General features: G+C 35.1%; 2 protein-coding genes across 3 annotated transcripts; one reads left to right on the top strand and one right to left on the bottom strand.

Moving 5' to 3' along the window:
* Window positions 1-780: 780 nt before the first annotated feature.
* LOC126843785 (dedicator of cytokinesis protein 3) lies at window positions 781-21,688 on the bottom strand. 2 transcript variants are annotated; one of them, XM_050581554.1, is made up of 29 exons: window positions 21,426-21,688; window positions 21,242-21,325; window positions 21,123-21,163; window positions 21,006-21,061; window positions 20,842-20,938; window positions 20,092-20,240; window positions 8,940-9,024; window positions 8,831-8,866; window positions 8,607-8,755; window positions 8,453-8,534; window positions 7,529-8,261; window positions 7,170-7,451; window positions 6,803-7,094; window positions 6,320-6,563; window positions 6,056-6,245; window positions 5,735-5,985; window positions 5,228-5,660; window positions 4,899-5,133; window positions 4,805-4,822; window positions 4,247-4,658; window positions 3,984-4,178; window positions 3,783-3,924; window positions 3,196-3,719; window positions 2,973-3,121; window positions 2,697-2,909; window positions 2,484-2,617; window positions 2,037-2,098; window positions 1,593-1,764; window positions 781-1,371 (listed from the first exon to the last, which is right to left on the bottom strand). In XM_050581554.1, exons 1-29 carry the CDS (start codon window positions 21,460-21,462, stop codon window positions 1,304-1,306), a joined length of 5,565 nt encoding a protein of 1,854 aa, XP_050437511.1. In that variant the 5' UTR covers window positions 21,463-21,688; the 3' UTR covers window positions 781-1,303. The 2 variants fall into 2 exon arrangements, with proteins under 2 accessions (XP_050437511.1, XP_050437512.1); XM_050581555.1 differs by lacking the exon at window positions 4,805-4,822 and having other exon boundaries at window positions 21,426-21,686.
* On the top strand, window positions 15,147-18,834 carry LOC126843786 (innexin inx3). Its single transcript, XM_050581556.1, has 5 exons — window positions 15,147-15,442; window positions 16,333-16,529; window positions 17,055-17,467; window positions 17,537-17,953; window positions 18,290-18,834. Exons 2-5 carry the CDS (start codon window positions 16,367-16,369, stop codon window positions 18,476-18,478), a joined length of 1,182 nt encoding a protein of 393 aa, XP_050437513.1. The 5' UTR covers window positions 15,147-15,442; window positions 16,333-16,366; the 3' UTR covers window positions 18,479-18,834.
* Window positions 21,689-22,382: the final 694 nt, after the last annotated feature.

Below are 22,382 nucleotides of genomic sequence, written 5' to 3'. Positions count from 1 at the left end.
TGGTATAAACGCGTATCGATATAAATAGTATTGTTAGGATTATACAATTATTGAGGATAATAATTAATATATAGCAATAAAAATAATTATTATTATTATTATTATTAAGTATAATGAAATTTTTACTTTAAAGTCGCGGAAGACGGAATGTATGTCGTAATTATAATATAAAATAAAATGTAAAAGATCCACACACATAATATTTTTACAATAATAATATTAATAAATATAACACACAAATAAAAATTATTGAGCGAGACAACTAAATTATTGACATAAAAATAATACGAACAAAAATGGCCAATTCTACATCATGGTTAGTATACAGATTTGGTAACATTTGTTACTTAAAGAATGTTTGGCTGTTTTGGTTTATATAATAATTAAGTAATATAAAAATAAATAATATTTTACTATTTTTATGTTGTACATGTAATACGTTGTCGAGGTGTAGTTAGGGGGCCTTACTATAATTTTAACTCTTTTTACTCTGAAATGTGTTATCTGATAATAGTTTTTTAAAACTGGTATAGATTATTTAATTCTTGCTTGATGTATCCTTATAAGTACATTTTTAATTTTCGTTTTAAATATTACTGCAAAAATATAAAGAATGAAAACTAAATACAACTAAATAAAAAAGCCCTTTAAATTAAATTGGAAAAGAAGAAGGGTCCAGTGAATTTTCGACATACTTTTTGCTTTTGGCGAGAAGCTAATTTTAAAGTCTATAAAATAAAGTCTTTCCCCCTGTATATATATTTGATAGTTATGATTTCCTATTTAATTTTGTTATTATATTTGATATGCCATAAATGTTAAAATGTCATAATTTTAAACCACTACTACTAGACGTAGCTAAAGTAGTATCATATAAGTTAATTTGAAAGTTATACAAGTATATTTAAAATAACACTATTAAATTACAATAATAGCACAGTAATAGTAACAATTATAAAGTCAATTCAAGTATTATTGTTTTCATTACAGAAATAAAAGTAAAAAACTTACATAAAAAAAAAAAAATTATGTATAAATAATAAATGTATATATATATTGCTTTCTTAAAGTTTTGTTAAGAAAATTAAATTTGGCAATTTTTTGGCCGTTTTGGCAGGTACATTATTGTATAAATATAAAATATATGGGCATGCAATTTTTTTATATCAATGTAATCAATGTTTATCACACACACGGGCAGTAAAAAAATATTTTTAAAACTTGTCTAAACCTAATCCGTTACAATAAATGCATTCACTCGTCGATATATGGCACCGTTTCTAAGAGAGAGTCTTATACTTGACTAGGGGTTAGATTCAAAACGTTTGCACGTCGTCCCAGGTATAGAATACGTATCTAAACTCGGAACATCTGAACAACAAAGAAAAAATTCAATATTAATTAAAATTAATCAACAATGATTCATTTTTATAAAAAAAAGGGTACGGACAAAGTTTACTTTTTACACCTGAACTGATTTTAATGGAAAAAATATAAATTTATTCCATTGATGGGAACACCAGATTAAGTTAAATGAAATTTGGCTGGAGCTTGATTCAGTAGAGTAAAATTGTTTTTGTATTTTTACATACCGTTTGACTCGGGATTAGATTGTGTCTGAGTATTTTTGGGCGGCAGAGGAGGTGGATTTTTCGGGTCCGAAGAGGGCAACACAAATTCTTCATAAGACACCGAAGTTAGAGATTCAGAATAGCCAGAGTCGCGTTGGATAGGTGCGTCTATGTCAGTGATTAGCTCAGAGTCCTTAAAAAAACCAAATTTATAATTTATATAACAAAATATATTACTAATACAGGTTATTTAGTATTTGGCTTACTATAACCAATAATCTAGGCAATTTCTTTTAAGATTCTACTTATCGATTACTCATATAGACTTTCTAACACTAGGTGACTTTAATTTATCAACAAATCGAGTTGGGCATTGTTTTAATAATGCCCATTAATTATGTAATGTTTATTTTTTTTTAATTTTGCTCAACTCTGGTCAATTTAAACTGTCAATTCTACACTTACACGTCGTGATGGCATTCTTTTGGGTAATGGTGGCGCCGCGTCACTATTTTTCCTGTCTAATGCTGTGAAAAATAAAAACATATCCAATCGATTAACTTTCAAATATAATACCAAATTAAGTTTAAAAAATGCAAATAATTTCTCAAATGTGAATTTTGATATGACGCCGAATTAATTTTTAAGTGTTCGCCACACCAGACAAGTTTCAAGGGCTGAATGTAAAAATGTATAGTTTTTAATGGTTGTGGTGGCCACTAGGTTGTGGTCTCCAGTAGGTCATGTGTTAAATCATTGTGAGAAAAGTGTTGGGTACAAGTTACATTTTATTGTCACTTAAAATAGCTTCTAGCTTCGCCCAGAAGCTAAAGATATATAATTAGTTTCAGCGCCACTGTTCATATTATATTAACACCATATTCTACTATATAATCTAAATCTATTCTATACCTCTGGGGGGTAATGGGGGCGGAGGAACATTGTCATCGTTGGACCACGAATTCCTCGCGTTACTGGCGTCCATGGAAACTGAATTCCTCTGTAATTTTGGACTTCCCGGTTTATACGTATGCTTTGGTTCGATTCTAAGATAGGAAAAAAAAACAATTAGCTCAAACTACATTTTTTTAAAATATAGTTTTATGGCCACAAAACTATATGTACTTGACTTTGCTGATGAGAGACCCTTCTGATTTGAGCCTGAACTCGCGGAGAGGAACGTTTGGCACGTTTGCGTTAACAGACAAGTCAAACGTTTTGCTATATATGTCCTCGTACTCCTCCCTTCGGTCTCCAAAATAGTTCAACGTATTCGTATACTCTTCGGTGGACCGATATGGGTGATTTTTATCAGTAGGAACTGGCGGTAAAGGAGAACTAAAAAAATAAAGTTAATAATCATTATATATGGTCGACCTGGACACGGTTTTTTGTTAATACTTGATTATGCTGCTTTCAGGCGCCGGTGGAGAGATCTTCACGCTCTGTTGGAGTTGCACCATGCGTTCCACTAGCCGGTGGTGGAGAGGTTGGACTTCGGGAGGCGCCAACTTTCCGTGCACCAACAAGCCGTTTTCTACAATTTCAATCTAGACCGTGCAAAAGTCATAAAAATTATTATTACCATTTGCGTCACTGTCGAAAGGATCTCATCCGAACATACCTGACGGTTTATTGAAGATCCCAGTTGCAATACATAAGAATAGTACTGCGGATTGTTTTGGACAAAGTCTTGAGAGAAAAACGCCGACTGGTATTTAGATATGCCGCCCATGACGTTGGCATCGATTGTCCCTTGAAGTCTCATGCTCAGTGGATTTATATTCCTCTTGGGTTCATTGGTGTACTGGTTAATCAACCGTCTCAGGTCTTTGTTGACCGACTCAATGGTTTCACAAGCGAACTTGACTGGTGGTACCTCTTCAGTGGTAGTGTTGACCACCTCGAAACAACGCAGTATGCCCGGCAAACGGTCGCTTATTACCAAAATAGTGCGTTCCAACCACAGGCTCTTGAACTCGTTGTCTCGGTCTACTTGACCTTTGTGCATGGGTCGGTCCAGCTGAAACGTGCAAACGTCGTTCACCTCATAAAATCGACTCACTTTTTCCGGGACCATGGCCAAGGGTTTTTCTGACGACGGAGGACCAATATCCGGATACGGTTTGACATTGCAGATTTGGATGTCTAAGACAACATAGGCCAAGGTGAAAAAAGAAAAAAAAATAGTGGTTAAAACACGATAATTACATTGACCGTCGGATTGCAAAATAGTCTGCGAAGGTGGAGTGTTTCTGGTCAACAGCTGGGCGGTGGGAAACTCGGTTTGCAGTCGCTGCGTGAACGTTTCCATGTGTTCGTACTCCAGTCCTCGATAAACAAATACTTTGTTCTGAAAGACAAGACGATAAGATGTGACAAAAGGACTTACTGAACGTGTGTAAATCTTACCCGAACGAACAGCGGAAACCCTTGGCCGTAAAACCCTACACGGAAGTATTCGGACTCGGGTCGCAATTGTGTGAGTATGTTGTCGCAGAATTTCGCTTGAGTTTTCAATACCGCGCTCAGTCTTGTGTAGTCGAACAACCTCTTTTCATAAAACTCGGCCAGTTCCTTGAGCAACGGCAGTCCTTTCTCCCAACACTGCGCGACACCAACAAATCAAAAATGAAAATACCTTCTCGGCATCACTCGGCGCCGGCTACACTCACTTTTCCCTTGTCAAAATACTGAATGATTTCGTGGTACAGCTGTTCCTTCCTCTGCCACTGGCACACAGATGTCATGGGATCGCCTTGCAACAACGGTCCGTCCGACCACGACAACTGATCGGCATACAACTTCAACGTGAATCCAGCTTCGGTGAAATTGTCGGCGGACACGTGCAAATCATGAAGCTTGTAAATGTATCTCAGATACATTTCTTTTCTGTCGATTTCGTTTTTGTAAAAGTTCAAAAGGTTCACGGTGCACGACATCCTTTTGTCGCGGTTATCGTCGCCGCGCATTACACTTCTATAATCCAACAGCCGTTCCAACAAACGCGTTACTGAATTAATGAATGCCGAACCCGTTTCTTGCCAACTACCGTCGTGTTCCTCTTGATGGACCTTTTCCAACAATCTAAAGAACAAAAAAAAGTCGATCAAGACAACACTGACTTGGAGTTGTTCAAACCAACTAGTTCTATCGAAGCTAAACTCATTATATAGTAAAATGTTAAATCTTTTCCACTTAAATAATATAATAGTTATACGTTTGTCACTTACATTATGCTTAAATTTTCCCTTAAAGCAGCAAATAAAAAATGTGTTTATTGTTAATAAATTATTTGAAAAAATTAAAGGAAAAAAGTAGTCTCACATGGTATTGAAAAGTTGTCTGTACTCGTCGTCGCCCTTATTCTCGCTTATTAAATAATCCAACTTGTCGATGAGTTCTGACTCGACTTCTTTGAAATTGCCTCGAGCTCGTTGTTCGCATTCCATCATGTCAAAAAATATATGAAGAGTCGCTTTGCGCAGTTCTGCTTCGGGTACCAACGTCACCTCTAGGAACGGACCGACCATGGACGGGATGAATTTGATTTTGTGATCGCCTGTAAAATATTGAACACATCAATCGGTCGCCGTCGTATTTAGGACTATCTTCTTTGTAGCAGCAGTTATTATTATATTTTTTTTAAGTTTTACCAAGTTTGGACCACACGGACAATATCTGATATCCCATCTGTACTCTCATGTCCCCGTACTTCTCGACGATCTTGGTGCGCTTCACGTTGGTGAACGTCTCCAGCTGAAGAGCCGGTTGTGTGAGAAACGCCACGGCCAATTTAAAATAGGTCGACCACACCTGATGGTCGAAGTGAGGCCACGTCTCCAAGAAAAAAAACACCAACGGTTTTGCCAGTTGTTGCAGGGCGGTTAAAATCACGTTGTTTGTAGTCATTTTTATGACCATCCAGTCCGACGGAAATACGTCGTGATTAATCAGATGTCTGAACAGTAAAAACGATCTCAGCAGGAAATCCTTCAACGGCTTGCGCTCGAGTTCTTCCCAGAGCCGCTTGTAATGGTAGTCGTCGAGTAATTGTAGCAGTGAAATCAAACAGGCCACCAGATTTGCCTGCAAAAAAAAAATTACATGCGATTCAGAACCAGATTGTATTTGCAACACAACGTATGTCTGATGATATTTACCAAAACCGACACCATTCTGTCTATGGCAATAAGACAGGTCTCTATCAACATGTCTAACGTGCTCAGAGTCAGTATCTCCAAATCGCGTCGATAGCAAATGTTTAATTTGCCGCCGTCTTGCATTGGGTTGTGATGAAATAAAAACGTCAAAATATCTCCCAAAATGTCCGTGCACAGCTGAATTTCTTCTCTGGCGCTGATGTGGTGCCTCAGGTGTTTACATATAGTGATCAATAACAAATTTCTCGCTTCTGCGATAAAAAAAAACACACATTGGAAACAATGAAAGTAGAATTATTATCATAATGGCGGACATCTTACCGTCGTCCTTAAATACTTTGCCGGCTACTAGACATTTGATGGCGCCTAATTTTGCTTGCGTCAACGGGGTGGGTAAGTCCCGCGATGGCAGACAGTCCAACATGGACACGCTCAGTTTGGCCACCTCGATCACGGGCAGTACTTGGACTAGTTGGTCGAACACGTCGCTGGAACTTTGCAACAGAGCGATCTGGAAGAACAATGGCAGATATAAGTATAATAGGCGGCACAGGGCTATGTTTATCATAGTTATTGACGTTATACCTGCGTGGGCAAAATCATGTCGAAAGACGAGCAAAGCATTTTGTCGAGAGAGGCGAACACGCGGTGCACGTCGGACCGGAAAATTTCCTCGAACTGACCGCCTGTAGCGCGCGAGAACAGCACCCTCGACTGGATGACAAATTTGAAAATATATTCCAAAGACCGGAAACACTTTTGGATAGGCTCTTGTCGGTCCGTGGACATGACCAACTCGGCGCAGTGTTGAACGCTGCTCAATAAACCCCTGAAAGCATCAAAGAAAAAAATATAACCCAAAATGACAGACCTCAGCGACGGAAGTGCGACCAAATACATATAAGCAAGTAGTGTTTGATTCATTTGCGTTGAATTTGTCTTTATAAGGTGCGTGGTTTTATAAATTTTAAGTTTTTTTGAGAACTTAACCTGGACTAAATTTTTTGGGGAGACAAGGGAACGCCAAGTACATTTCACATTTGCGTTGGAAGCCACGCAAGTACTCACTTGTAGACCAGAGCGGCGGCGAAGTGCTCTTTGATGTAGGCGTTCATTACCGGTTTGAAGTGTTCGAACTTGCTGTCGTAGAGCAAACTGAAAATGCTGACTAGAACATGGAACACCAGACCAGAATGAATGGTCGAATTGCCGTCGTCCGTGGAAAACATGGAGAACAAAGCGTCTAATATGTCCTGCAAGAACTTCACCAACTCCTCGCCGTCCAAACGCAATGCCCGAGTGAGCGCCTCCTGAATCCGATGTGGGTGCTCTTTCCATTGTAGCAATGACAACAAATCGACTGAAAGAGAAAACACAAACATATTATATGTGAGTACGACGAAAGGTTGCAGTATTTTTGCGGTCACAAACTCACCGTTCTGAGTTAGCTTGGTCGAGCACAGCAGCGTGCGGATCGTCATGATCTCCTTGTGACTGCGCGTGAACACCGACCCGGGCTCGGGCGTACTGTTCCACTTGGCCGACTCGTGTACGCTGGCGGCCAGTCCCAAGTAGTCGGCCGGCCGAAGTTTGGTACGTTCGTCGCACCGGTAAATGAACAGCTCGTGGAGTCCGTCCTGGAGGGTGGCCTCTTCAGGTCCCATGAGTCGCGCGAACGATATGCCAAACAGTTTTTTGTTGTCCGCCTTGTCCCGGGCTGCAAGAAAAAATGAAAAAAGAATTACAATTTTTAATTGTTTGTGAAGAGCTACAATTGCGGCGGCTAACACTCACTAGAACAATGTCTGTATTCGAAACGTATGTGAGCGATGTTGTACTTTTCGATCGGTATGGAGAGCCGTACGGTTTCCGACCAACACGGAGCGTTGTGATGGTAGATGATCATGGACCGGTATTCGGTGGACGAGTCTGTGCCGGACGCGCCCCACAAGCAGTTTGGCACTATGTTGCCCTCGTAGTTCAGCACGATAACGGTGACTTCGATGTTCTTGCCGGTGGACTTGCCGCCCTTCTCGAACTCGCCGCGTTCCAGCGTCAGGTACAGGTCGTTGCGCACGTGCCCGGGCATGATCACGTCCGGGAAGCCCATCTTCCTGGTGGTCGACACGTTCTTGAAAGCCAGCGGGTTCTCCTCGCGGATGCACCGCAGCTCGCCGTCCAGTACCCTCAGCGATATCACAATACCGTAGTTAGGATGGCTGGACAGCGGACTGTACTTGTTACTCTGCTTGCGTATCACTGTATCGTGCAGCTGGAAAAAGTCCTTTTCGTCCGACGACTGAAACACCCGGAACGTAAACTCCTTCTCCTCGGTGGACGGCGAAGTCAGCAACTCGCCGATGCTTAGCACGGCAACTCCCAGGGGACGTTTGAAGTGCGACGCCGGCGGCGGCATCGATGAGGTTATAGACATTTTTTTCGACGATTCTGAGTACACCATCTTGCCGATGCGCATCACTTGCGCCACTATGTAAAGGTCCCGGGACATGTCTTGCAAACCGAGATCCTGTACAACAAATATGACCAATAATAATTACAAGAAAATGTTCATGGTTCTCCGGTGAGCCGAGTGTTAAGATAGGCGATTAAAAAGAGGTATTGGAGGGAAGCAGTAACCAGAGTAAAAGAGACAAGGGGGGGTCGAAAGAAAGACTAAGTCGATAAATAATTTATTAAACGTATTGCAAAGACACTTACAGTGAATATTGTACAGTTGTTGTGTAGTTTTTCTATATAATTTGAAAAACCTTCTTTGGAGATTTTCACTGAAAACCGTTCACTGGAAGAATAAATTGAATTTTAAATCGTTAAAACCCATTAGTAAACAGTTAAATAATGTAATATGTGGTACCTTATGTATTTGAAGTTTTTGGCGTCATAAAGCGAAAAATAGACTTCGGTTTCTTCTCCCACGTGATAGCCGAAGTCTCGCATGCACATGAACAAATGGCGCGTTTGTATTTTAGACACTACCTTGGGTCTTCTTATGGTACCTCTAGCCTGAAATACACGACATAGGAAAAGTATAAAACATATTATCAATTAAGAATAATAAATAAACTATACAACACTTACCGAAACTCCTTGGATATTATCCGAACTTTTGACGTGCTAGAAAAAAAAATTGAATTTAAATACAATATATAGATTTAAACGATTTTAAATATTTTACAGTCTTACTCACAACTTTATAAAGTTCTACTGCGCTCATTGTGGCCGGATCCACCATTTCTGCTCCACATCTCGGCACCAGGTCTAGTCCGAGCTTTCTAAAAAATCAAAAACATCTTATATAAAGATAAAATAAAATAATTACGATTAAACTAGTATAGATATTTTCAAGCGTTTTATACAATTTGCTCTGTTCTTTCTTCGTTTAAGAAAGGACCAGTCACTAAGTTGTTGATTGTAAGTCAAATTAACTATATTTTAAGCCAAATGTTTCCGCTTAAGGTAGAGCCACTTGATAATCACCTAGTACATACCATTTTAATTGGCATAAGAATATCTAATAGGTTAGCATTGACCATGATAATATTTATAGAACTTGTATTCAAAATGTTATCATTGAGTTGTTTAATTTTATACAGGGCTTGGAATAAACGAGCAATACTTTTGTTTTTAACGGCTCATTATGACATATTATATCTACAATAATATAGTAAGGAGTATCGTTGTGTGCGTTTGACGCCACGCCTACAATTAAGTGATGTACTTAATGTTACAATAGAAATCAAAAATGTGCTCAATACAACAACTTAATCGAATGCACTTTTTTATTTAGGTCAAATGATTCAATTGCATACCGCAGACGGTGTCGGAATACCCAAATCAAATCCATATCGGTCCGGTATGGACTCGAGCAAAACTATGAAATACCAGATTTTCATAAGAGCTTTGAAATCTGAACTTTGAGTACCTGTACTTAAAACATGAGTGGCAACTTAAATTTTCTTCTACTACAAAAGGCCCTTAAAAATGGTAGCCGCCTGCGTCGTAGACCAAGAACTGATTTCAGATACTTCTGCATGTTCTCCCCAAGGACACACAGATTCTAGGATTATTAGCATGTACTAACGACCTTCGATTTTTACACAGTATATCGACAATAAACGACATAAATCAGAACACTATTAGATTAATCGTGTTTTATATACAAAAAATGAAAAGTATCACATGCAAAATGAGTGCAGCTAAAACACCCAAACCTCCCACTCTAAACCCACACCTATCTGAACGATTTTGAAATATTTCAGTTATTTTGCAAACATAATGATAATAATTAGCGCGTGACACATTCCATTGTTTTTAATCAGTTTCTCCCATTCAACGCTAAAAGGATTCGCAACATTGAGAAGTTCAATGAATATAAACAAACAATATTTTTACCGCAAATTTACTGATTTCCAATAAAACAAAAATTATGTGACTGCATCGGTACCGAAATTGGAAATAATTAAAACAATTTTACCGACCATTTTGTTTTCTTTGACTTTAATTTTCTTTCCCAAAGAAATTTCCCTGATTGTTTCCAAACTGGATTTTTAAGAATTCAATTATATTTGTATTTTCTCCCATTTTTATACAGTACAGCACCAAACCTTCTCCAGGTTATTGTAGCAGTTTTAGAGGGAGGCCTTGGGTTTTTTTTTTATTCCGCTCTTTATTAAAAACGTGTGACGGCGAAACGAATTATGTTCATGACTTCCAATGTAATATTATTATCATGTTGAAATGAGACAGTTCGATCTTTGCGACATAGAGATTAATCTTATAGAATTGATCAAGACTAGGTCCACCTTCGACTAGTCACGATAAACGCACGTACAAAAAAAAAAATTGAATAGCGTTTATTTAAACAATTAAACGATAACTTGTTTTTATCGGTTTGAAAACGTTAACGCACTCGGCCGCTACCTTTTATTAGAGGTGTTTGTTTAATTATTATTATCGTGCGGTAAACAATACACACACGGTTAAAGCTCAGAGCAGAATGTGATAAACCGGTGTGACAACGTCCACCAGCGTTTAAGTACACATATAATCGTAAATCATAGTGAATACAGGATGTAGTGTGTTTTGCCCGTGGTGTGCGAAAATAAAATCCAGCTGTCATTTGAAGTCAAGTGTTGAAGATTTCAACAATGCACATGTTTTATACATTTATTTGTCAAGCAGTGCTTGGTTTTAATTTAAATTGTGCACAGTCCGCGCTAAACAGTTCACACGACCAGTTAGTGAAAACGCAAAAATACACTTAAGATAAGACACAGAGTGACGTAGGCGTTATTTTAGCGGTTCAGGGGTCACAAATGATTAATATATTCCATATCCGATTTAGGTACAATGATTCCTACTGTGTTATGTTATAAAACGCCATGTAATAATTAATAATTCCAACTAGGATGTAGGATTCCTGCATTAATATCATCATCATCGAAATCGTCGTCGTTATAAAAGTCACAGTTTGCCAAGTTAAAAACGTTAAAAAATGTATTAAAAATTAAGAGGACATATAAAACTAGATTCATAACTATAATCATATGGTGTTATACGACTCAACGACCAAAGCATGTAGTCCATTATAATATTGATTTTAAGTAAATATAAGCAAACGTCAGCAACAACAAATTTATCATATTTTTTTTTATTTATTTACAATACAAAACACGGAAACAATAAACAATGTTGGTTTTCACATATTATTATAGAAAACAGTAACATGAGTCAATATGAAATCAACATAAGAATGTTTTTATATTATACTTAAATTTTTTTTTTTTAATATTTTACATATTTATCATAGAAACTAAAAAAACTTAATTTACATAGTTCTAATATTTGTTACAGGAAAACAATCTTTACTTTTACAGTTATATTTTTGGTTCACTTTGACACTACATTTTTTTTTCCATGATTCATATAGGTACTTCTTTTTTTTCAATTATAAATCACAAGATATTTTGATTATAAAGAAGCAATATACTAAATTTTAATATAAAAAAATGACTACATATTATACAAGATGAATTTTTTTTTTTAATAACGCGTACAAACGTTTTTTTTGGACACATTTATCTTGTAAAAATAAGAATTTGGACTTGACTTTTTCAAGGAAACTATACTCAGATAAATCAAACATTCCCCATATGTATATTATGTTCATCCTACAACGTTTTCACACTAATTGGTAACCTGTGGACGGCGATTACGGACACTCTCGACTGCAAAATAGCCATCAATAACTCGTGCACGATTAATTGTTTTGTTTCAAGAAGGATTATTTACTGCAGCTGACTTTTAGCTGGCGGGTCAGAAGATTTTGAAACAAGTCGGACGACTATCAAAATGTACAAATATTTATCAAGCGAGTACACGATATAGGTATTATACACGAAATCGGACTACGATAAAAAAAATAACTGACCAAACTATCGAAATATCAACTAACCCGCGAACGTGACGTGATAATATGCTATTCCCAAAACACAAGCACAGACGACCTTTGTCGTCAAACGTCCCACAATAATATTATGGTAATTTCAAAAATTCAAAAAATCGTGCTGAGATTTGGTCAAACGTCAGATGATTGAAATAAAGAAATTCAAGTAGGTTTCAGCATTCAAAAAACCATAAAAGTAGAAATCATACGGGTTTTTTTTTAAATTTTATATGTTTAATCTTACAGTTTGTACTTTTATCACGATGAATAATGCATTGAATGTACGTACTATAAATTTGTTGCCAAAAACGTTTCTTTTTAGATTTCTGGCACACACGACCAAAGTAAGGCACATCAGACTATGTACACAACCTGAGTAGTACCCATTTTTAACATATTTTATAGTTAGGAAATATTATATAATACTTATTAAACATTCAGAACTTTGTAATAATGGAACTAATTGTACTATAATAATATTAATGTCGAGGTATCAAAAGTATAAACATTGAGACTAAAATACAAAATTTTAAATTAAATTAAAAAAAAATACAAATTCTGAAGACACATTTAATGAATGTCCTTCATTAAATAATATAATATATTATTTAAGAGTATTATTTTGTATAGACAACTGATTTTGAACATAAATGTAGGGCTAACGGTGTTACTGGTAATTTCGGTTACCAGAATTTGACAACACCGGTAAACCGTACTTTTCGGTATTTTCAGTTATTACCGTCATTATCGAATCTTCGGTAAATACCGAAAACTCGTTAATAATCGTTAATATAATTAATATAAACGATACTTATGAAGGCTACGCTAAAAAAATAATAATACAAATTTACTTCCATACACAGACACAGACCTAACCTAACCTTAAAACACAATATATATATATAATAATATATGTATAATAATACTATTTATATGCAAATATATATTATAATAGAAATTGGTCTAGTTATAGTTACTAGTTAGGTATAATACAAACTAAATATCACATAATTATATTATAGGATAATAGAATATTATTATTATGTGTGTGAATATTTTGGACTTTGTATTTTAAAGTTTAAATAAAGTAAATTAGACAGAGATCTAGAGGAAAATTTATCTTTATGAGCGGGGCAATGCTGAATTTCACGAGTGGGGACCACTATATTTTTATCAATTATTAAAATAGACACATTTACAAGGTTATTCATTTTATCTTATTGGTATAATAGGTGTATACAAAATATTCTACAAGCACATTTATATGAAGTTTTATAAATAAAATAAATTATTTTATTAATTTACATAGATTATTAGTAATTAATTATTTAAACATTATACAAATTTATTAATTTTTTTAGTGGCGTTTTAAAAAAAAAAAATTGTAATTAGTTTTATTTATAAAATACTACTTAGTAATTAGTATAGCTAATAAAAAAGATATACAGTACAATTTTCAATAACAGATTCATTATATTACTCTTTATTACCTACTTACTATTAATACAAATCCCTTCAAAAATACTTGGTAATAGCAAATTAAGTACTATAATTTATATTTATAATTAATAATATAGTTAAATTTGTTTTAACCTTTAGCGTACATGATTGTTGCCTATGATAACTCGTTTCCGCACATTATTATCTTATATTTTTATTCCGGTTGTAATTTTGTGCACAAATCGGATGTAGCCAAAAAAGCATTGCAAAAATATTGAAAAAATCGGGGAAACGTTTTATAATTTTCAAGTCATACGAGTCAAACGCGGGTACTTCGTTTGGGGCGGAGTACTCAATTTGTATACAGAGTATACTGTATAATATGTATATCACCATGATCTGACAGAATTACTGACATTTTATGTGCAATTATTTAATGTACAGGATTTAACCGTTTGATGATATAATGCGTGTTCAGCAAGAAACGGTCAAAATGATATTATTACATAGTAGAAGAATGGTGGGGACCAGTGTCATCGATGGCGAACAAACCGTTCCAGGCAGACTTTCTTTTTATTCTCAACATCTTCTACAATGTAAACGATCAGATGTTCTTTGTTCCAGACAACCCTACCACTACGGCGGCGGCGTATACTCGCAATAAGAAATAAAAGTATAAAAAACTCAACGATGCGACGGATAATTCTATGGGAAAAAAACCACTTATTTCCCATTCTCTTTATCATTGTTATTATTTCTTTTTTTTAATTTCATTTCGGTTCACATGCATTTTCCTGCGCTGCCTTCGCCCACGAATCGTCTGAGGAAATGCTAAACAAAAGTCATAACGATAGTACCGAGTAGTGAGTACTCGTATAGTCGACGACCAACCGGTTTGGTCGACCGAATACGCCGCCTACCAGTCGGCGCTGGAACCCGAACGATTGTCTTTTATAACCAAGTATAACTTATTACTATCAATAGAGCAATTTCGCTAAAAAAAAAGCGAAAACCAAGTAATAAAAGTCCTCGCCTCTATAGTACTTAATGTTTATTTAAACGTAAACAAATTGGGGGTGTTAACTGCAGCTAAGCTCTTTCCGAATTGCACCTTTTATTATTATCAGGCTTAGGTAAATTGTTTTTATAATCTTTTGCGATTCAAACTCCACGGTGCAACGTCGCGAACGACCGGAAAACCAGCGCGACAACGGGGCCGGCTCAAAGTTCTTTGATAAAAATAATACATTTCGAGGAAAAAAAAAGAGGGGCGTGCGGCGACTGTGACAATGTTTGCGGCCGGCACACTCTGTATGCCACCAGCTCGTACTATGTACTACGGTAGGTATGTTTGCCGCAAACTACCGGTTGTGCGTGTATACAGAGCGATCGCTCGCAACGGCCCGACCCGCATTGCCTGCGCCACTACCACCACCACAAATTACCGGGACCAGTCCACACCACCAAACGTGCATAACAATACTACTAGCCTCTGTAATACACCGTACACTATAACAGCTATGGTGCACGCTACTCGTCGGCTGCAGTGAGTTGCTCATTACAATAGTAGTTAGTATTGTACGACGGTGGTGACTGCATCGACGAGGCGCGTACCAGCGCCAATAATTCACGACGGATCGTTTTATTTTTTATTTCAATTTAATGTCTTAACGAACAACGAAAAACACAACATAATATTATAGTAAAAAACTAATTTATTAACGATTTCCAAAAGTAACCTAACCGGAGTGAAAACTAGGATATTTTCGTTTTGCACACATACTATATATCGCTGAAAGAGACTGGTACGTGATGTTGTTATAATTAATTAGTAATTAATTGGTTTTTTTTGTTTTGCTATGTTATTGTTAAGTATGTTTTTTCGAGATAGTAGGCCAACCGGTAATTTATCATTTTTGGTCTGTGAATGTATGTAACTGGATTTTGATACGATTATCGTTTAAAATTATGTCATTTTTTTTTTGTTTTGTTTGTCTCGACTCTCGACCCACCGGTAATAGGTAACACCTGTAGACGTCGGCGCCCGTCTATGAGATCCCATTGTGTCGCGTCGCCTCGTTTGTGCGCGTATGAGTGTGCAGTAATTGTTCACATGGTTTTGACCGAGTTTTAGATATCAGCATATTTTTCGGTCGAATCCCGGTGTGAGAGAAAATTTGAAATCGTTCGGGAGGCTGTGACGGAAAACTGTAAACCGAGGTCGGTTGGTGGATTACTAATATCTAATAAGGAGTATAAAACATGAGTCACGCTGTTTCTTCGGCGATTGAGGATAGTAAAAAAATGCGTCGTCCGGCGGAATCACCAGTTGTTTGAGTATGCGTGCGTCAAGTATGCGGCTCGCTTGCGTGCGCGTGTGTATGTGTATGAAGCATGAGCGCGGTCGGGTCGGAGGAAAACCAGTTTTTGGAATATAATAATAGAAGACATACATAAGGCGACGACTGCCGGCCGTCTGAGGAGGCGACTGCGGCGTGAGGTGGGAGAACTGGCAACGCGGTATGAGGCTGTTGACATCGGCCACCTAAGATACCTGTTGCTGAGCGGCACTTCTGCACTGGCCCGTGTACTTGTTTTTTTTTTTTTAATTTTTCTCCCTTTTATCATGGTTTTTTTGTTTGCTCGCCAGTATTAAATTATTATTATAATATAACCTTTTTTTTTTTTTTAACAGCCATTGTCTTGTAGATTATTGACAGCAACCGACAATGGCCATATTTCCGATGCTGTCGGCTGTGGCCGGCTTCATTAAGGTGCGTTACCTGGTGGACAAGGCCAACATAGACAACGCCGTGTTTAGGGCCCACTACAGGCTGACGACGGCAATACTGTTCGCGTGTTGCATACTGGTGACGGCCAACAATCTGATCGGTGAGTTTATTGTTGTTGATTAAATTGAGCTTCTCCACAAAAACATCTTGTGCGCCGACAGTGTGAACGCAGCTTTATTGTTGTTTGTAATAAAAAGCAATTCCTTTCAATTGACCCTGGACCTATATTATTGTAATGACGGGTCACCCTGTGCGAGAACAGTTCCTTAACGCCAAATTGACATTGTTGCTTTGTCGGTATTAAGACAGCGTAAAATGAAAATCAAAGCTGAGATTTTACACATGTTTCCAAATAGATAAAACTACAATACACAACCAAGTGCTCAAATAGAGTGGCACTTGGTTTTTTGTTTTATCTATAATAAAAATAATAATTACATGAGATAAACGTGAACGTGGGAGTAAATTAATGACGCAAACATTTTAGAATGTTATGCCGGTTCAGAAATTGCAGTGGTCGTCATTATGTGTCACTTGGTTTTTGTTTACCTTTACAATTTTAACAATAAAAAAATCTCTTATTAAAGTCAATTTATATAACCTTGTTGTATCGTGTTATTTTCAGGTGATCCGATATCGTGTATAACGGACGGTGCTATCCCTGAACACGTCATAAACACCTTCTGTTGGATAACACACACATTTACGTTGCCTGACAAAATCGGAAAAGGCTTGGGAACACATGTCGCCCATCCTGGTGTGTCGAGCTATATCGATAAAGAAGACCAGGTCCGATACCATTCGTACTACCAATGGGTGCCTTTCATGTTGTTTTTCCAAGGCATTCTCTTTTACGTGCCACATTGGCTATGGAAAAACTGGGAGGAAGGCAAAATTCGCATGATCACCGATGGCGTACGTGGTGCCTCTATCGGACAAAATGAAGAAAGACTGAACCGTCAAAAGCAACTAGTGCAATATCTTATCGATACTTTGCATATGCACAATGTGTATGCTTCGGGATACTTCTTGTGCGAGGTAATGTTACAATACAAAACAAGCAATAGAAAACAACTTAACGACAAGCTTGTCCATGTTTATTTTTAGATATTCAATTTCTTAAATGTGATTGGCAACATGTTCCTGATAGACAGTTTCTTGGGTGGCGAGTTCTTCACTTACGGAACAAAAGTTTTAGAGCTTAGTCAGATGGATCAAGAGAACCGGTATGATCCAATGGTCGCAGTCTTCCCGAGGGTGACAAAGTGTACATTCCATAAGTTTGGTCCATCCGGTACAATCCAAGCTCACGATGCTCTTTGCATACTGGCGCTGAATATTTTAAATGAAAAAATTTACATTTTCTTATGGTTCTGGTTCATCATACTAACGGTTCTTTCTGCCATGGCATTAGCGTACAGTATTGCTGTAGTCACCCTGCCGTCGATCCGGGAAACTATTTTATTGAGACGCTTTAAGTTTGGAACCCCTCAGACAGTTTCGGCGCTCATTAGGAAAACACAGGTAAATATTTATTTTACTTTACACAATTATGTACTTCCAATTGCTTATTTGATTGCAAATTATTAAAGTATCCAAAATAATAAATTAAAATAAAATAATTTTCTAAATAAAAAGTAATGGGAAGTGTGTATTTTTAAAAATACTATCAATTACATTACTTAATACTTACTAAAATTAAATGAATCTGATCTCATAGATAGAAAAATAATTAACATTAAAAGAGTATTGGGTGTTTTTCAATTACTCAGCTATTTACTTTTTAGCATGTTTTAATTTGAATAATTGATAATAAATTTATGTAATACTAATTTTTAATAAAATACTTTGCAATTACAGGTAGGAGATTTCTTATTGCTACATCTACTGGGTCAAAACATGAACATGATGCAGTTCACTGAAGTATTGGACGACCTTAGCTCACGCTTACACCTAGGCAATAATTTACCAACTGCCCCTTCAACTCTCGAACTGTCCCCCATGTATCCGTCAGACAAATTAAGACTTCACAAAGAAACCGAGGCCTAAACCTGGCCATAAAACTTATATAATGTTTCCCTTTTTTTTTTTTTTTTACATCATTTTTGTATGATAAACATTTTGGAGTTGAAAATATTATTGATATCTCAAAACTGTGTGTTCATTAAAACATCTCATCTCATGATTATTATAACATTCCATTTTTTTTTTTTTTTTAGACATTTTTTAGTATAATAAAAATGTACGTATTTAAAGATTGCAAAATCCCTAATTGTAAAATTAGACTAGTAAATGTGCACAAATAAGTATTATAAATATTGACCAAATTATTTCATTACTTTATAATAATATATGCGTGTATATATTTATATTATAAATGGAAATTAAAAGTCTCCTCTTCGTGATGTTTGGAATTCTTAAATATTCCTTTTTTAAGTTCAATTAGGAATTATTGTGTTAAATTGTAATTGTTTTTACCTAATGAGAATTGTAAAAAAAAAACTGGAAATGATTATTGTTTTTCTCAAAATGTGGCGCTACATTAGTGTTAAATAATATTATTATATTTATTTATTTATTATTTTGATTTTAATTTAAAATTTAATACTAAGTTAATTGACTTTAAATGCATAAGGAAAAATTTGTAATAAAATGTGATAAGATTGATTATTAAACAGTTGTGTATTTAACTGTATACATGTTGAAAATCAATAAGTTTAAAATTATTATTCCTCAATTGAAAATTCTATGACCAATATTGATGAAAACAACTAAAACATCAAAGCTAAATTAGTTATTAATATGTTTTCCTATACTCCTAGATGTACTTTCCTATTAAAATATGGTTATTCAAGATTCGACCTTAGAAAAAAAATTGATGCTTATCAAGCTCTGCTCGACTAATAGTATAAAAGATAAATCTCACTGCGTTTAGGCAAAAAATAGCTTTAAATTGTATATGTTAACAGTTAAACATTGAAAAATTTAAGGTTAATAAATATTGTTGAAGAATATTGTTTGAATATTAAAACAATAATTAAACCAACATCAAAACAAAGAAAATGCGGTAAATATTGCATTGCAAACATTATTGTTAATATGTGTATTTTTTTTGTAGGTAGTTTTAAGCAACACAGCAAAAAACTTTTGACTTATTAAAAATTAAAAAAAAATATTTCAAATTTCTAAAGACAAACATAAATTTAAAATCTAGGTTAAACCATTTGTTACCTAACAATTTTTTTTTTGTTGATTAAAATTTACTATATAGTCTAAAACAATGTAGATATATTTTTTTTTTTTACTACACACAAATTGTTTGATTCAACATTGGCCACTCATTTTCTTGCAAAAACAATTTTCCTAATAGCACAAATAAAATTGAAATTCCTGTTGAGATCACCCACAACGGTCTTGAAAGGTCCAAAACGCCAATTGTAAATTTGGTTGAAAACTTTTTTCCTTTATACATTTTACGTTATACAATATTTTAATAGTCGTTTCCTTTTAACAACTAGTAAAAAATATTTAGTCACTTGAATTAAGGAAACATTTACTAATTCGGAGATAGGAAACCTAATTCTTTTTTTTATAGATTTTTATACCAAGACTGTTTGGCATTTCTACTCGCTAGCATGATATTTATATTTATTTATTTTTACCTGTTTCCCCAGTCGATCTTGGCGGCTATTTTGATTTTTAACTCTTTGGTTTGATCTTGGGTTAACGTGCCAGTCAACAGTTGCTTTCTCCATTCTAACAGTTCTCGCATAACCTTTCGTAGGGTAATAAATTTATACGTTTCTCTCTCCTAGAAAATAAAATATGTTGCTTAAAAAGTTTATTATTGATCACTATTAAACTATATTCTGTATTTAGAATCCTTCAATAAAATAAGCGACCACAATCGATAGCGCTCATTAGTAACAATTTAACATTTGTTTTATAATTTATAATTCATATAAAGACAAATGAAATAAATTATTTTTAAAAACGATAGTTTTGCCATAGTGTTATAGTATTTTTTTTATATTTTATGACCTATCACTAATAGGTTTATAAACTTTTTACTATGTTACTATCATATTTATAAATATGTAACTATAGTGTTTTTTTTTCTTATTATAAATTACTTTTTTTTATAAGTGCCCATGCGAATGAACATTTCATTTGGAATATACATAATTTACTAAATGTCCGAAATACAAAAAAGTGCCAGTGATTGTAGCACTTTGTCTATGAACTTTTGTATTGAATGGCACGTATTAGTCAGCCTGGTTTGTATTGTGATACATATATTATATTTTGAAAAAAAAATTTTTTTTTTTTTTAGACCACTACTTAAAATAATATTTATATTTATATTTATAATTTTTTAATTTGACGACTTCATAACTATTTTCATATCATACCACGTATAAAGTTTTCCAAATACAGTTCCAATCCCGCAAAACTAAAGACACTTCTCTGATAATGGCGTCTTCCAAGGGAACTACCGTTTCGTAGCATCTAAAAATATAATAAAAAATATCGTCTAGTATATATTAACAATCATAATATTAAATATTAACTTTACCCTTCGTTTTCAATGCGATATGGTTTTAGATGTATATACGCAGCAGGAAATATTCCCTGGGTAAAAATAATAGTGTTAGTTCTTTTTGGTATCATTTAAAAAAACAAAAATACCTACTTTTACTGATCGATTTTTAGTAACAAATCCTCTGTACCAACCTAAATAAAAAAATGTGCACAGAATGGATAAATAATTATAGTATAATGAACTATTTAAATTCGAATTGCTTCACTCACCAGAACACTGTTCGAGAATCTGTACGGTATCTCCGATTTGAAGGTGTAAACCATAGGGATTGTCTCCGTGCCAATTATATATTGCTGAGAAAGTAAAATAATAATTTTCTTTGAATAAAATACATTTGAAGACATAGTTTTTTTATTAGAATAAAGATATTATTAATACTATGACTTGACTTACCGACACCATATTTTTTTGATTTTGTTGGAATCCACATAGTTGTAATGCAGTGAATCGTTTCCGTGGGCTTTTCAACTCATTTTTTTTATAAAATTCATTCAGTAACTCTGAGACGATCCTAATACGATCACCATTTTTCAAAGCGAAAAGGCACGTTCAATAATAATATGTCAACTAACTTTTTTAGTTTTGAGTTTTGACTTTTGTTTACATTTCTTGCATTTTAATATCAATTTCTTATCAAATTTTTGGGGGTGGAGCCGTTTAGATAAGAATTGTTGTCTGTTTTTAGAATGGTTACGCGACGAGGACTACGGGCGTGAAGTTAGTCATAAACGAGCTAGCAATATTTGATAACAGAAAGTGTCATGGCGTTAGTGTATGTTGTGTTGCCAATACTCTATTATTCTAAGGGGCAGTCCATATACACCGACGATAATTATTATACGAAATATTTAAAATATAAACCAATTATCGACAAAACAGTAAGAGTATATTACTTAACTTAAAAAAAACCCGGGCACAAAAAAAATTACTGGCCGACCGCCGCGCCGTGGCGGTTTTATCAATTTTTAACAATGTTCTGGAAGAGGTCCCCTATTTTTGAGTATACTAATCGAAAGCTGATTAAAATCTCTAAAAATGCGTTTCTATGAAAAAGTTGGCCCCGGGGGTCTTAAAATACAATAATTTTTAAAAATACATTGCAATACATTTATGCACATAAACCAAAATAATACATAAAATAATATAGTGTAAACAAAACATTATTATAAAATAAAGGTGTATTTAAAATGTTTGTGTTCGTACATATATATATACTAGCTGCCCGTGTACCGTAGAAATATGCACTTGGAACTTTGGAACAAGAGGAGTCCTTCAGAATTAGTCTTCCTGATTTCAGATTCGTCATCAGTGTAAAAAAAATACAAGATAGTAAAAAAATCGCAAAAAAAG

Source organism: Adelges cooleyi, unplaced genomic scaffold (assembly GCF_023614345.1).
Source record: "Adelges cooleyi isolate 19-005CV unplaced genomic scaffold, UGA_ACOO_1.1 ACOO_flye_CR_arks_rails_tigmint_CR_PRNA_574, whole genome shotgun sequence".
NCBI classification, from domain to species: domain Eukaryota; kingdom Metazoa; phylum Arthropoda; class Insecta; order Hemiptera; family Adelgidae; genus Adelges; species Adelges cooleyi.
Note: the sequence above shows the minus strand (reverse complement) of the source record. Positions and strands in the feature narration are given on the sequence as shown.

Coding starts and splice junctions, on each gene's coding strand:
- LOC126843786 (XM_050581556.1), top strand. CDS start 16,367: ATGGCCATATTTCCGATGCTGTCGGCTGTGGCCGGCTTCATTAAGGTG. Junction 17,468..17,536: donor CGGGATACTTCTTGTGCGAG/GTAATGTTACAA, acceptor GTTTATTTTTAG/ATATTCAATTTCTTAAATGT. Junction 17,954..18,289: donor CGCTCATTAGGAAAACACAG/GTAAATATTTAT, acceptor TTGCAATTACAG/GTAGGAGATTTCTTATTGCT.
- LOC126843785 (XM_050581554.1), bottom strand. CDS start 21,462: ATGTGGATTCCAACAAAATCAAAAAAATATGGTGTCG. Junction 8,262..8,452: donor ACAACTGTACAATATTCACT/GTAAGTGTCTTT, acceptor TTTGTTGTACAG/GATCTCGGTTTGCAAGACAT. Junction 3,925..3,983: donor GGTTTCCGCTGTTCGTTCGG/GTAAGATTTACA, acceptor CTTGTCTTTCAG/AACAAAGTATTTGTTTATCG.